At 40.1% G+C, this 16,859-nt stretch overlaps 1 protein-coding gene across 1 annotated transcript; it reads right to left on the reverse strand.

Annotated features, from left to right (window-relative positions):
- Positions 1-3,599: 3,599 nt before the first annotated feature.
- On the reverse strand, positions 3,600-13,162 carry borcs5 (BLOC-1 related complex subunit 5). The gene is made up of 4 exons (XM_057837910.1): positions 12,748-13,162; positions 12,273-12,416; positions 11,899-12,056; positions 3,600-8,746 (listed from the first exon to the last, which is right to left on the reverse strand). Exons 1-4 carry the CDS (start codon positions 12,803-12,805, stop codon positions 8,513-8,515), a joined length of 594 nt encoding a protein of 197 aa, XP_057693893.1. The 5' UTR covers positions 12,806-13,162; the 3' UTR covers positions 3,600-8,512.
- Positions 13,163-16,859: the final 3,697 nt, after the last annotated feature.

The following is a 16,859-nucleotide window of genomic DNA, read 5'->3' on the forward strand; positions in this document are numbered from 1 at the left end:
GGTCAAAAATCATTTTTTCGCCAAGGAGCGCCAGGAAACGTTCTAAAAACATGTCAGGACTCTCGGCATAGCCCAAATAGGCCAAAACAGTTGACTTTTGAGAAAAGTCAATTTGTGACTTTTTTGTAAGGGGAGGTACTTACGCTTTTTTTCAAAATTTCAAAAACGGTCAAAAATCATTTTTTCGCCAAGGAGGGCCAGGAAACGTTCTAAAAACATGTCAGGACTCTCGGCACAGCCCAAATAGGCCAAAACAGTTGACTTTAGAGAAAAGTCCATTTTTGACTTTTTTTTAAGGGGGGGTACTTACGCATTTTTCAAAATTTCAAAAACGGTCAAAAAACACTTTTGGGCCAAGGAGCGCCGGGAAACGTTCCAAAAACATGTCAGGACTCTTGGCAAAGCCCAAATATGCCAAAAAAAATTAAGTTTGATAAAAGTCAGTTTTTGACTTTTTTATAAGGGGGGGTACTTACGCTTTTTTTCAAAATTTCAAAAACAGTCAAAAAACACTTTTGGGCCAAGGAGCGCCAGGAAACGTTCTAAAAACATGTCAGGACTCTCGGCAGAGCCCAAATATGCCCAAAAAGTTGACTTTTGAGAAAAGTCCATTTTTGACTTTTTTGTAAGGGGGGGTATTTACGCATTTTTCAAAATTTCAAAAACGGTCAAAAAACACTTTTGGGCCAAGGAGCGCCGGGAAACGTTTTAAAAACATGTCAGGACTCTCGGCAGAGCCCAAATATGCCCAAAAAGTTGACTTTTGAGAAAAGTCCATTTTTGACATTTTTGTAAGGGGGGGGTACTTACGCATTTTTCAAAATTTCGAAAACAGTAAAAAATCATTTTTTCGCCAAGGAGCGCCGGGAAACGTTCCAAAAACATGTCAGGACTCTCGGCACAGCCCAATTATGCCCAAAAAGTTGACTTTTGAGAAAAGTCCATTTTTGACTTTTTTGTAAGGGGGGGTACTTACGCATTTTGCAAAATTTCAAAAACGGTCAAAAATCACTTTTGGGCCAAGGAGCGCTTAGAAACGTTATAAAAACATGTCAGGACTCTCGGCAGAGCCCAAATATGCCCAAAAAGTTGACTTTTGATAAAAGTCCATTTTTGACTTTTTTATAAGGGGGGGTACTTACGCTTTTTTTCAAAATTTCAAAAACAGTCAAAAAACACTTTTGGGCCAAGGAGCGCCAGGAAACGTTCTAAAAACATGTCAGGACTCTCGGCAGAGCCCAAATATGCCCAAAAAGTTGACTTTTGAGAAAAGTCAATTTTTGACTTTTTTGTAAGGGGGGGTACTTACGCATTATTTCATATTCCATTTAGCACAAGATTGTTATTTGTCATGACCATGCCATTTATTTAGCAATTGGGGAAAATACTTGGATAAAAAGAATATCCTGTAAAAATATGGAAGTAAAGAGAAAGAAACAATGACATTTTGCCGCTCTCTTCGTCGCGTTTTCCTCGTTGTGAATAGTTCCCCCTCGACGGGCTGACTGGTCCTTCTCAAGCCATTTATATAGCTATTGGGGGAAAATACTTGGATAAAAAGAATATCCTGTAAAAATATTGGAGTAGAGAGACTGAAACAATGACATTTTGCGGCTTTCTTCGTTGCGTTTTCCTCGTTCTGAACAATTCCCCCTCAATGGGCTGAATAGTAAAACGGATGAGCCCAGTCTACCGCTGACGTCATCCACCTGTTGGGGACGCTAAAGCCCTATAATGGTAGGCGTGGCTAACTGGCAGATTAAAAGACTAATTTCTCGTCATCTGCGCTTTGCTAAATTGTTGTATATAGTCGAATCGTCTCAAAATATGATTCTAATTCACATAATAATGCCATTTAAGACTTTTTTTCTGGTGTCATATGCTCTTTTAGCTACATTCACACCGGCCGCGTCATTTGCTTGCGGCGCGTCGGGTTTCCATTGAAAGTCAATGTAAACGCGCCACAAGGCGCGTCAAGCTGCCTTGCGTCACGCGTCACGCGTCGGGGCGTCGCGATGACGCCAAATCGACTGACGCGCGTCAAATTTAACGCGCCGCAAGGAGATGGTTTGGTTGAACTTTTCTGCGGCAGAGTTCGGCGTCGAGGGGGAAGCAGCCAATCGAATACGTTTTCTCATTCACGTGACTTTAGCTGCCCCGGAGCCGGAAACATGCCGCCACATCCGGTGAACACTAGTCAAAACATTTCAAACTACCCAGAAAATGGAAGGCGCTTTGATAATTGCTGTGAGTGACCATAAAGTCCTTTTCAACACGACATTGCCAACATAGAAAGACCGGAACAAGAAGGACGCTGCCTGGAGGGAAATAAGCGATGTGCTCAATGTTTCTGGTAAGTACTGAACGCCGCAGCTAACGCAAAAAAAGGTAGCAAATGCTAAATTACGGGCTACAGTACTTAAAGCCAACAACTTACTACAACTCGGACAAAACGGGAAAACTGCTATGCTTATTTGTTTACAATTATTTAGCGCAGCAGCGGCTGGTTCGGTGCTGGTCTTTTTTTTTTTTTTTCTTTATTCGGCACAACGCCGGCCGACGTGGAAATGCACGATATTAATGGCGTTCCTTGATAAATTTGTAGCATCGAGAAAGACCTCTACTAATTTCGGTATGTTTGTATGTGCATTAAGTTTCGATTGCGTGTGCATTTAAGGTTTCTGTGCGATATGGAAGAAATTAATAAGGAACAAAAAAACTCTTCATATCTGCTCAAAGGAATGCCATGACCCCTATATGACACCGACAAATGCAGCATTGTTACTATGTTTTGGTTTTTATTTTGTTATTTTAATTTACCTATATCTATTTAATTTTTTTTTTTTTTTTTTTTTTTTTTTTAACATCAGCCAAGACGAACATCAGAGTTTGATGGGGGATTCCACTCCTTGCATAGAGCCTATCCGTCCTTCGACTACACCCTCAATGGACTGGCCTCCTGGAACACCTACCTTGGGAAGCACGCTGACAGACTGCACACCAGCCATGGTTCACATCGCAGAAACGCCAGCCGTTCTGTGCTACTCCCCTTCCACAGTTAGCTGAGGACCCCTCCTCTCTCACCCCGGCAGTCACACCACAAAGGTCGCGTGGTATGTATAAAGTTTATTAATCGACGTAACTGATGTTTGTGTTGGACTTTTTTTTAATACAGGTAAAAAGCGAAAGGCGGGAGACTCCGTGGGAGAATGAGATTATCCAAGCCATCAAATTCCACGGAAACGATGCACCAACCCACAAAATAAACCACTGTCTTCTGGCATTTCAAGAGCTTATCGACACACTTCCAAAGATGAAGCAGCAGGAGCTTTGATTAAAGTTGCATCAGCTTGCGTTTGAGTTTGTGAAGGCACACGGGAGCTGCGTGAATTTTTTCTTCTACAACTATTGTACTGTGTGTATTTTGCAGTGGGGAATTAGTTTTAATTTGTACCGAATTGATCTCTTGCAGTCTGGTCTATTATGTACGGTGTATCAAAGGAGTCAAATTACAATCAGACTTAAATGATTTGCAGTGTAGTTGAAAAAAGGGCTTACATAGGTTTTTGCATTCTTCTATGTATATAGGTTTGTTAAAAAAAAAAAAAAAAACTTCTTTTCAAAATTGTATTCATTCCTACTTCATTTGTTACCTAGTTAGGTACTGTACAGCTACACTCATAGTTAGTTACAACTTGGGTTTTCATTTATTATACCATAAATTCTATTTCCGTTTATATGAGCATTAAAACATCAGGCATCAACTAAAAAATAGTAGTTATTTTCTTTTAAAATTTTTACTGTGTGATTTTTTTTTTTCTTTATTCTACAACTATTTTACTGTGTGTATTTTGCAGTGGGGAGTTATAGTTTAATTAGTACCGAATTGATGTCTTGCAGTCTGCTCTATTATGTATGGTGTATCAAAGGAGTCTAATTATAATCAGACTAATATGATTTGCAGTGGAGTTGAAAAAATGGCTTACATAGGTTTTTGCATTCCTCTATGTACATAGGCTTGTTAAAATTCTTTTCAAAATTGTATTCATTCCTACTTCATTTGTTTCATAGTTAGTTACAATTTGGGTTTTCATTTATTATACCATAAATTCTATTTCCAATTATATGCGCATTAAAACATCAGGCATCAACCAAAAAATTAATAAAGGAGTAGTATGAAATGTGAACTTAGAAAACCCAAACCCCCTGCACCAACAAATTAGCTGACAACTGTCATAAGTACATAAATACTTGATTACAAATATTATTTATCCACACAAACATTTTTAATATACCGGTAACTAACCTCTTCGTTTTCAAACAGGTGGTTAGAAGCAAGGAACGTAATGAATTTTATAGAGTTTGTAATGATTGTGTGTTAAAAATAGGATAGGATAGCAAGAATTGAAATACTTGGTGATAGATTGGCTTGGAGATAGCTAATGTAGGGGTTCCAGCAGATCTTGTCATCGATTAATACTAAATAAAGAAACTAAATAAGAAATTTACAAACACTTTAACATCACATTATTAACTTGTATGTTGAAATCAATATCATACAACTGCCAAACACCATGTTTTGTCTTTTCCAGGCTCTAATTACTGCACACACAGAACAAGAGTTGCCAGTACAAGTGAATTTTAAAATATTATAAAAATGAAAATTTAATAAAAAATTTCATTACAGAAAATGCAGGCATGGCAAATGTCCATGCGTGGTATTTATTAACACTTTCTAAACAATTTACAGTCTTGCTACTGTAATGCAACTTCATTTGTGAAATATAAGGTGAATGCTTCCCGCACTGCAATGGCCTCTCGTGTTGCGTTGTTGGCAGAAAGTCTGCTAACATCAGGGAGAGGATGGCTATCAACATTAGCTTTGGCATTTGGTGTTTCAGCTGTTCCTGGTGAAGATTTCGTAATGATCATCGACAACTTCTCTATGCCATTTTCAACGATGCGTCTATGGTTTCACCGGATACTAAACAAGGGCTGAACCGGAAGTAGTTCAGTCTCGTGGTCTGACTTCTCGAGCTCGGTGTGAATGCTTTTGGCGACGGCAATGTACGCGTCACGCGTTATTTCGCGGCCGGTGTGAATGCAGCTTTAGGCTACGTTCATACTACAGGTCTTAATGCACGAATCCGATTTTTTGTCATATCCGTTTTTTTGGCGTGCCCGTTCAGACTGCCTTTATCCATTGAGACCGTTCAAGTATTACGCATGCGCACTAATTCGCAGTCCGACACCCGCTAAGCAAGAAGACCCGCATGCGCAGAACCATCAAAACAAATGACAGACGTCATCCGTCATTCCAGGGATATCATATTTTGCTTTTCAAAAGGTGGACACAAATAACAGACATAAATAATCCCCGTTTAGGCAAATATTCAAAGTTTACATGGATCGATAGCATGCACGCACTGTCCGTGCACGTCACACACACATACGGGCAGTTTGTCCCGACTCTCGGCCGTGGAGGCAATGTTGAAATATTGCTCACTTGGAACAGAGAGAAAACTGAGCATTCTCAGGCTTATCCTCAACCCATTTTTATTTTTTATGACTGTTGTCAAGCTCAGCTCTTCCTCAAAAGCAGTGTTCACTGCAAGCTAGGCGCTAATAACGCACAGGTGCATCGCTACGGTAACGACTCTCTCGCTATTTGATGACGTAATTGCTGCATTAAATCCGATTTGCGGGACTGGACAGTACAGACCGCCGCGACAGTCTGGAAAAATGTGGCCCAGATCGGATTTAGACCACATACGAAAGTGACCCAGATCGGATTTGAAATGGTCCCGTTCTATGCGACTTGTCACGTTCAGACCGTCAAGTTAATGCCTCACTCGAGTCGGAAAAACACGAAAAAATCGGATTCGTGCATTAAGACCTGTAGTATGAACGTAGCCTTAGAGTTATTTTATTGCTGACACTGTGTTTTGGGGTCATCAACATGTTGTGCCCCCCCTGCCTCAAAAGTCAAATTCCGCCTATGATGAGAAGGCATGCTTCAAAAGCTCAGAATGTCTTCTTTTGGGCATTAAAACAAGTACATGGTTGCTGAGTGAAGGACGTGAAAGCAATGAGCAGCATTTCCAGGAATGGGCACGGGTGCCATTTGATTTCCATTCAAATGAGACGTTTAAAAAGAGGAAATTGGATTTCTTTCATTTCACACCGTATTGCTCCTCAGGCAGATAGTGTCACGTCCTCCTGTTATTATGTAGCACATGACTGGAACTTTTCTGAAGCAATCTTCAAACAAGCCCTCCTCCCTTTCTCCTCCGTTCTTTAAAAACAGAAATGAATGACTCACTCATGGACGGTTACAGCTTAGAACTTAAATCCACACAGAAACGTTTCAACTAGAAGCACACCAGTTAGAAAACAACAACCACCGCTCACCATTAGCACCCTGCTAAATCCTTGAAATCCTCACTCACCCCAGCTTTGAGGCCAATAGACCCTACTCACGTGACGTCACAGCCACGCCCCCGCGCCATGTTGTCCGTATACTCATCATGTTAATGCATTAGCGCTTCGTAAATTCCTCCTATTATGGCGTGTTTTTCTGCTCGTTAACATTAATAATCAAAATGGTGAAGTCGTGTGTGGCGGTCGGTAGCAAAAACAGAGAAGATAGACGGAGAGACTTGTTTTACCGTATTCCGAGAGACCCGGAGAGGAGAGCGAGATTGACTGCTGCAATTCGACGAGAAAACTGGGCTCCAAACGACTACCACAGATTATGTAGTAGTCATTTTATATCTGGTAAGATGCATTTAATATTTATTTAGAGGGTTTTGGGCTGACAACCACAATTAAGATCATTGCTAGGCTAATCGCCGACAACATACACTCAGACGTTGTGAATGAACTACCTGAAAATATATAATTATACGGGGATAATAAGACAGTTGTCATACAATTAATTTACAATTTCACTATTGAGGTCAAAAGCCAAAAAATAAATTCAACTAGGGACAATCTGGAGTAGTGCTATCGCACTTCATATTTATTACATATTATATATGTATGTAGTGAGAGTGCTATCGCTAAACCATATAAACATTAAAAGCCCTAGCTCCATTGACAAATGACATGAAATACATTAGACTTGACAGTGGATGTTAGCAAGAACAAAATATTTTGAATTGAAAATTTCGTAACTCACCTTCCCGAGCACAAGATAGATTCCTGCCGAATTTTCGTGGACGAGGACCTGTTTCACCCAACCAGCAACAAAGTATTTATAAACCTCCAAGCTCTTAAAGTTTTTCAAACTTTCGTGAGAATAGGCTGATTTTGTGTGGACAAGATAGTTGTAAATATCAGGGTAGCTAGCAGATGTCAGGCAAAGACGGCGAAGACAGCGGGTCGAAAAACATCGATTTAGGCATCAAATATGGATCTGGCGAATGGATAAACTGAAGCTTTTCCACATAACACCTTTTATGCAACGCATCCAATGAGTTTACAGCGTCAGATAACACCGGGGCTTCCATGAATTGCTCTATAACTTGCACGACTAATTGAAAACAATGAGAACAAGTCTAAAAAATACGGATAATATGGCGGCCGGATACAGCGATACGTCATTTTGTGACGTAGGTGAGTAGGGTCTATAGGAGTGAACCGCATGGCTGCAATGCTTCACATAGCTTAGAAAATACACCAGAATTAACTCATTGGTTACCAGTGATCGCGATAGCCATCCAATCCATTTTGAATTTGTGGTTTTATCTCGAAAAACTGGTATTTCAATGAACCACTAGAGAAATGATATTTTTCGCTACTCAGCGAGAATGTGTTCAATGAATAGAAACGGGGGAGGGGATACGTGGGTCAATATCATGGGACATTTCACAAATTAAGTTATTGGCTTTCATTGACAGCGATAGACGTCCAATCCATTTAAACTGCGGGGTAGAGTATTGAAGGCAACAGGCATGGCCAGCCCTCCAAATTAAAATGCATTGGACATCTAATAAAATTGCATAATTTCCCACAGCACACCCAATAATAATAAGGATTGGGAATCCCTGGTTTAACAGAAGTACGTCATAAAGCCCAATATTGTCGACATAAACTAAACATAGAACAAAAAGTACTTCTTGACACTTTTATGTACTGTACGTGCTCTGAGGGTAATTTGCAGGTTAGCAGTGGTCATTTCAGAAAGACTGTTATGTGCCAGATAAATTAAAGTCTTGTTTGTACAACCCCTGACTTTTCAGTGTAAATTGGAAAAGCAGGCAGTAAATTGAAAGAAAACCTGTCAGGTCCACACTGAGTGTATTGTTTGCTCTTGAGTTCTTCCCTGTGTTTCTTCATCTCTTAAATCCACCAGTTTCTCAGGCTCATGAGGTATCCACAGCTCATTTACATTCAGGTCTCGTACTTCCAAGTTGAAATTGTAGGAGTCTCAAATGCTTCCAAGTAGAAGCCCCATATAGAAATCAAACGGAATCCTCACCTCAGGTTTCTTTATTTGCTACAATGATGTTTACTTGGTGCCCGGTTCTGCATCGGCCCTCATGCTGAAGGGCTCCAAGCGCTCACTTTCAGGCAGCATGTTGTTGAGTCGCTCCATCAGCGGCACCGTCTGGTCGATGCCCATCTGAATGCGTCGCAGGATCATGGACATCTCGTTGACCTTCTGGATCTGCTCAGCATACTTGGCGTAACGCTTCTGGCGCTCCTGCATGATGCTGAATAAAGTCTCCACTGAGAGGTCCATCTGGATGACAAGCACAAAAGCAGTCTATTTAGACAATACTGAGCTTAGTGAGAAGCTCAAAAAAGTACACTACACTAATAATGCATTTGATGAACATTTTTTAATGAATGTATCCGGTTGTTGCAATGAAAACAACAAAATAAGCCTTGTCTACCTGGGGTATACAGACTTCATGTTTAACCAAACAGCAATAAAGGTCACACAGAGAAAACTGAGTAAATTTGACATGAAATCTTAATGAAGTAGATGTACATTTTGAGACAATTTTTAGGTTCACTTTAAAAAAAAAAAAAAAAAAAAAAGTATATATATACCTATGTATATATTTTCCCAAAAGGACATCCAATTGAGGTATGTGTATAAAGGCAAAATCCTTCCATCTAGAGGGGAAAATGGTAAATTACAGTTTTGTCAACACATGACAGTTGACAGAAATACAGTATAGCCTACCTGTAAATTACTGTGATTAAATAAAATAAAATAAAATAAAATAAAAGCCATTTCAATCATTTGTTTCTAAACGAACTATGTTTGAAGATAAGTGCTGAAAACATCCAAAGACTTAAAATAATTTAGTTCTGAATTGCTGAGTTTTACCAACTGTGCGCTCACTCCTGATGTGACTATGAAGATAGTTTTTTGGAGAACCCTATGGACAAGTTTCCGAGGTACTTCCGCTTTACTTTCGCATTTCTGCTCGCGACTTCCGTTTTACACTTTTTCCATCCGAAACAACAGTGGAGCCTTCACTAACATTACTCATCAAAATCCCTCAAAAAAGACAATTTCGAAATACCGCATTCATCTGCCATCAACCCGACATGGAAGGACAATATGTTTATGAAGGCAGATGTAGAACCAAGCCCATGCCACCACAAAGACAGGGTGTTTATGTAGCCATGTTGTCGCTGGTGTTATGGAAGGTATGTTCTTCCTATCCCTGCATTTTCATATGCCGGTGCTTAAAAAATACTAAAAGCTAAAATCTTGCACATGAAATGACTTGTCTTTGATATTGTTATTACAATGATTATTGTAATTATGATCATGTTTAATATTATTTACGCCGTGTGACGTGTCCAGGGCTACTATTCTGTGACTTTTCGCTTCAAAAAGCAAAAATAAGACTTTGAGACATCACTCTGTTCGGGTTAGCATGTCAGCTAGCTGTCACGCCTCTTGGTTTATTTACATTCTCCCAAGCTGGGGCAGGGAAATGACAAAAGCCGGACAAACTACGGTGGCATAAAATATCGTTCGGGAGGTGCGACAGTAAAGGTGAAGTCGACAGTTTTGAAAATATGGAGTAATTTTGCAATGTCATACTGAATAAATGCATTTTTAATATTTCATATTCCATTTAGCACAAGAATGTTATTTGTCATGACTATACAATTTATTAAGCAATTGGGGAAAAAACTTGGATAAAAGAATATCCTGTAAAAATATTGAAGTAGAGATTGAAACAATGACATTTGGCGGCTCTCTGTCGCTTTTTCCTTGTTCCGAATAATTCCCCCTCAATGGGCTGAATTCTAAATCAGATGAAACCATGACTCTGCCGGCGTCATCCTCCTGTTGGGGACGCTAGAGCCCTATAATTGTAGGCGTGGCTAAACGGCAGATTAGAAAAAAGACTAATTTCTCGTCATCTGCACTTTGCCAAATTGTTGTATATAGTCGAATCGTCTCAAAATTCAAATGCACATAATAATGCGATTTAAGACTTTTTTTTTATCCTGTCATACACACTTCAAATCCCTGAATTCCTTATAGATATGGAAGAACAGACTCGATTCTTGGTTAAAAGCAAAATTAAAAAATTAAAAAAACGGGCATTTAGCATTTATTTTGCGTAAATGTGTCAAATGTGCTGCTAGTCTTTAAGCCACTGTTGCGCCGCTTATCACCACAAAGAGCTTTTTACGTTGAAAATTCTTGTGAATAAGTGCCTAGATCCCTGACTTCTCATTAGATATGGACATAAAACAGTCTCGATTCTTGGTTAGAACAAAACAAAAAAAAAAAGCAGTTAGCATTTATTTTACGTAAATATTGCCAATGCTGTAGCGGTTTATTTCTCCCATTGATTTTTTTCACGTTTTGGTACGAAAAATATTATAATTACCTTGAATTGTCGAACAAATCACTCCTGATAAAATCCTTCCTGCTTGTATGCGGTACAGCTTTTGTACTTTTTCAACCTGAATCTCGCGTTGCGTTGATTTTAAGAACTACTGCGACCGACTGCGAAGCATTACTTAGCTTTAACTGAAGCTGAGTGTGGGCAGGCCCCATACTGTAGGCGTGGCGCAGGATCTGGCGAAAGTGTCATGTCAATATATAAAGAAGTCCATGGCACATCCTTAACTTATTGTCTGTGGCTGGTTTCGATTTAAGACTTATGGCGAGGTAGATCCACACTGGCGCTTGAAGCTGGACACTGTTCAAAACATCACACTTCCAACCATATAAATAGGCGCTTCCAGGAGTTCATGCAAAGCACAGAAAGTCTCAGAGTGTCATCTATGTCGTGCTGAATCCATCTTTGGAGATTCCGTGGGTTCCTCTGGTCTGAATTTGCAGTTTTAACTTTGTCAACACAATGTTTACTTCAACCGCACTTCATGTGTTCTGTCTAAACCGGAAGTTCGGAGCAGAAGCCGCCGCCACCCATGTTTTACTCAGGAAACTTGTCTATTTGTCTATAATTTATTATTTTGCATATTTATTTCACAGTTACTTTTTAGAGTGAATGACTGTATATGTCCTATTTTAAGACATATCGTCACGACCACATAAACAACCTGGTGTAAACACATAACTTATTGGTCATTAAATGTTCATTATTACAAGATGAAGCACAGCAATGTTGCTAACCAAGCGCAACAGTTTCTATTATAATGGACATTTTAATTTACTTATGTGTTAATTTAAGTCAGTGTGTTCTGCCTGTGCTTGCGTATATTTTCTCTAGGTACTCCCAATTTCCTCCCACATCCTAAAGACTTGCATGGTAAGTTGATTAAACACACTGAATTATCTGTAGATATGTATATGAGTGTGACAACCAGTTCAGGGTGAACTCTGAAAAATTAATTAATGTTTGTTACGTTAACTGCGTACAGTTGTGCGATGCTGGTGCCACTTACCTCTTTGATGCGCTTGACCAAAGCGTTCTGGTCAAAGGAGACGGCCTCGGCACACTGGTGCAGGTGGTCCTGGTAGCGGGTGCAGAGCTGCAGCACCTGTGCGGAGTCCAGTCTCTCTAGACACACACTGCTCGGGGACGTCTGGCCACTCAGCACCCCTGCCAGTAGAGCAAAGGATGTGTCAACTCATCATAAAAATGGGTTCATTACTGCCTTTTGACTGACATACAGTCTGTTCAGCAATTCTAGGATGGAGCTGCTGTTTGTTGGTAGCAAAATAGATTATCATCTCAGTCTCTCATTATTCGTGACCTTGACACGTCACACACACGTCAGGGGTTGAGCTACAGGTTGAAACTTCAAAAGACACACACCTTTCAAAAGCGGCTGGAAAGTAGGGATCTCTTGGAGTTTGATGACATCGGGGTCACTGTGGATATTCCTCATAGACTGTGTTCCCTGAGCTACCACCACAATGTCATCCATCTTCGCCTTTTGCTTGGCAGGAGAGGGAACCACTTCACAAATATGAGTTTTTAGTTAAAACAGATCATTTGAGTAAAAGATTAAAGTCAGATATTAATTGATGTCAAATGCCATGTGTAATTGCTACTTTAGCTCTAGGGAAATTATGACATTTTTTGACTGAATTAAATTGGTCTTGGTAAATCTAAAAAGGAAGATAATTCGCCACAACGTAAACTGGAAAGTCGTGAATAGGTTGCACTGCCACTTGAGTTTGACGCTGTAGCATCAGGGGAATTAGGTAACGTGAAATGACAAATAATAATAATAATGACAATACAAACATCAGGAAAGGTGTTTGGAAAAGAAAAGAAGCATACTCACCAGTCGAACTGTAGTCCGAATGTTTGTGCTCAGCATCTCCGCTCTGTTCGGCGCCCATGATGCAAAATATCCAAGCTAACGTTGATAGTAAGCTGAATGCAGCTGGCAAATGCTCGGATGTTAATAAACTTTAGTGACTTCCGCAGCCCAGTTTATGAGCTACCACCTTGATAGCGTTGTTTCACAGAATTTCGTGTACGATGGAACCCAACGCTACCTCTGCTAGCAAATACTGAGCCACCAACGCAGCTACTGCATCATCCATAAAATATTTGGCGTCAATATGAAACTTTCCTTACGTCCCAATTATGTGTAATAAATGGTTTCGGCTTCTTTTAGGGTTATCTTCGCGTGGAAAGACATCATAAGGCGAAAGGTGAGCACCTTCGAAATGTAAACAGCACTTCCGTAAATATTGGTCACGTGGTGTGTTACGCACAATGCAGCGCGACGAGTACTATATGTGAGCTAGAAAAAAAATATTTTCAGCATTCTTTGATGAAAAAACTTAGCATACTATTGTCATTGATCAAAGTGTGATAATAGTAGGTTTTAAGTCTGATGTTAAAATATTGTTCTTTGCGGTTAATCTGATTTTGCTGTTTGGAAAATTTTACTTACACAAAATGAGGGTTTCAGGGACCACACTAGTTTTTTTTTTTTTTTTTTTTTTTTCAAATATTTCGGCTATTTATTTTATAATTCAATTGTTATGAATTGTCGTTATTCTTCTTAAGCATACGAATAACAAAAAAAAAGTATTTGTACATTGGAATATGTCAGGGAGTTTTACTTTGATTAACCCTTAGTGTTGTCTACAGTATATACAGTGATGGCCAAAAATATTGCCAGTTGCCACCCCTGCAATTCTGTCAGATAATGCTCAATTTCTCCCAGAAAATTATTGCAATTACAAATGCTTTCGTAGTAATATCATTTATTTTGCTAGCAAGGAAAAAACACAAAAGACAATGAAAAAAAATTAAATGATTATCATTTTACACAAAAATGGGCCAGACAAAAGTATTGGCACCCACAGCCAAATACTTGGTAACACAACCTTTAGACAAAGTAACTGCAAACAACCGCTTCTGGTATCCATCGGTGAGTTTCTTCCAATGCTCTGCTGGAATTTTAGACCATTCGACTTTGGCCAACTGCTCCAGGTCTTTGAGATTTGAAGGGTGCCTACTCCAAACTGCCATTTTCTCCACAGGTGTTCTATGGGATTCAGGTCTGGACTCATTGCTGGCCACTTTAGACGTCTCCAGTGCTTTCTCCCAAACCATTTTCTAGTGCTTTTTGAAGTGTGTTTTGGGTCATTGTCCTGCTGGAAGACCCATGACCAGCTTTCTCACACTCGGCCCTACATTATGCTGCAAAATTTGTTGGTAGCCTTCAGACTTCATAATGCCATGCACACGGTCAAGCAGTCCAGTGCCAGAGTTGGCAAGGCAACCCTAAAACATCAGGGAACATCCGCCATGTTTGACTGTGGGGACCGTGTTCTTTTCTTTGAAGGCCTCGTTTTTTTACCCCCTGTAAACTCAATGTCGATGCCTTTTCCCAAAAAGGTCTACTTTTGTCTCCTCTGACCAGAGAACATTCTTCCAAAACATTTTTGGTTTTCCAGGTAAGTTTTGGCAAACACCACCCTTGCTTTTTTATGTCTCTGGGTCAGAAGTGGGGTCTCATGGGTATCCTACCATTGAGTCCCTTTTCATTCAGACGCCGACGGATAGTACAGTTTGACACTGTTGTACCCTTGGACTGCAGGACGGCTTGAACTTGTTTGGATGTTAGTCAAGGTTTTTTATCCACCATCCGCACAATCCTTTGTAGAAATCACTCATCAATTTTTCTTTTCCGTCCAACCATCTAGGGAGGTTAGCCACAGTGCCATTGGCTTTACACTTATTGAAGACACTGCGCAGAGTAGACACAGGAACATTCTGTTGGGTTTTGTGTTTGTTTTCTCCTAGTGTGACTTGTCCCTGTGATTGCCCATTGCTTTCGCCTGTGTGTGTTCTCCCAGTGTATCCTGCAATCTGCATCCACCTGTGTTACCCAGCTGTTCCTCGTCTCGTTACCCCTTGTCTGCGTGTGTGTATATAAAGACCCAGTTTCTTGTCACTCCGGCTACGTTCATACTACAGGTCTTAATGCACGAATCCGATTTTTTCGTGTTTTTCCGACTCGAGTGAGGCATTAACTTGACGGTCTGAACGTGACAAGTCGCATAGAACGGGACCATTTCAAATCCGATCTGGGTCACTTTCGTATGTGGTCTAAATCCGATCTGGGCCACATTTTTCCAGACTGTCGCGGCGGTCTGTACTGTCCAGTCCCGCAAATCGGATTTAATGCAGCAATTACGTCATCAAATAGCGAGAGAGTCGTTACCGTAGCGATGCACCTGTGCGTTATTAGCGCCTAGCTTGCAGTGAACACTGCTTTTGAGGAAGGGCTGAGCTTGACAACAGTCATAAAAAATAAAAATGGGTTGAGGATAAGCCTGAGAATGCTCAGTTTTCTCTCTGTTCCAAGTGAGCAATATTTCAACATTGCCTCCACGGCCGAGAGTCGGGACAAACTGCCCGTATGTGTGTGTGACGTGCATGGACAGTGCGTGCATGCTATCGATCCATATAAACTTTGAATATAAGCCTAAACGGGGATTATTTATGTCTGTTATTTGTGTCCACCTTTTGAAAAGCAAAATATGATATCCCTGGAATGACGGATGACGTCTGTCATTTGTTTTGATGGTTCTGCGCATGCGGGTCTTCTTGCTTAGCGCGTGTCGGACTGCGAATTAGTGCGCATGCGTAATACTTGGACGGTCTCAATGGATAAAGGCAGTCTGAACGGGCACGCCAAAAAAACGGATATGACAAAAAATCGGATTCGTGCATTAAGACCTGTAGTATGAACGTAGCCTCCTCGTTCATGCCTGCGTTCCCCCCCAGTTCCTCGTGTTACTCGCCCTGCTTTGAAAGTAAGTTTTGTTTGAACCTTGCCTTTTGATCCCTAGTCCTTTTGTTTGTACTTTGTGCTTTTGTTAGTTATAATTAAAACCATTTTTTGAGTTCTCTGCCACCTGCCTTGCATTATTGTTTCACTGCATTTGGGTCCACACAACCTGCCTGCCCGCGCATTCCCTGACACATTCAGGTCTGGTTTCAGGTTTGCTTCTCAAGTCCTCAGACAGTTGTTTGGTCTTTTTTTCCATGCTCAATGTGGTACACACAGGACAGAGTTTGAGTCAACTTTAATCCTTTAACTGGCTGAAAGTGTAATTTAGTTATATCCACCACCTGTTATGTGCAACAGGTAAGTAACAGGTGCTGTTAATTACACAAATTAAAGAAGCATCACATGTTACAAAGGGTGGCAATACTTTTGTCCGACCCATTTTTTTTAGTTTTGTGTAAAATAATGATCCCCTCATTCTCTTTTGTGTTTTTTCCTTGCAAGCAAAATAAATGAATATATTACAAACAAAGCATTTGTAATAGCAATCATTTTCTGGGAGAAATCCAGCATTATCTGACAGAATTGCAGGGGTGCCAATACTTTTGGCCAGCACTGTATGTGTGTATTTTTTTGTTTTGTATATATGACAACTTAAGTGCCTTATAATTCAAAAGAATTCTGCCACGCAGTGTGTGTACAATGTGCCTCCTTTAAAGTCGTGAGCTAGAAAATAAGCAAATCTGCTGGTTCATAGGATATTTGCTCTGTTGCCTTTGCAATTGTTGGAAGGGCTAGAATTATTGCTAACTGTAGCATACCCCTAACTGAACTTATACAAATCTGCAATGTACGACTTGTGCCGTTTCCAATTGTTAGTTTGTTCAACTGTCTTGCTAATTTGAATCATTTGTGGTTTCATTTGTATTTCCAAAATGTTTTTAATTCGTTTCTTTTTTGGAAATACAGCAGTTTGAAATAGTTGTTGGGTGTAAGAGTTAACCGGTTAAAGCCCTATAAGGGTCTCTGCAGGGTTCAACAACGCAAATTCAAGACTTTTAAAGACCACAATGAATACAATTCAAGACCCATTTCACATCGACACCGGGAAAAAAACATACAAAAGATATGAAGGAAAA

The sequence above is a fragment of the Corythoichthys intestinalis genome, chromosome 5, assembly GCF_030265065.1.
Source record: "Corythoichthys intestinalis isolate RoL2023-P3 chromosome 5, ASM3026506v1, whole genome shotgun sequence".
Classification (NCBI taxonomy): Eukaryota; Metazoa; Chordata; class Actinopteri; order Syngnathiformes; family Syngnathidae; genus Corythoichthys; species Corythoichthys intestinalis.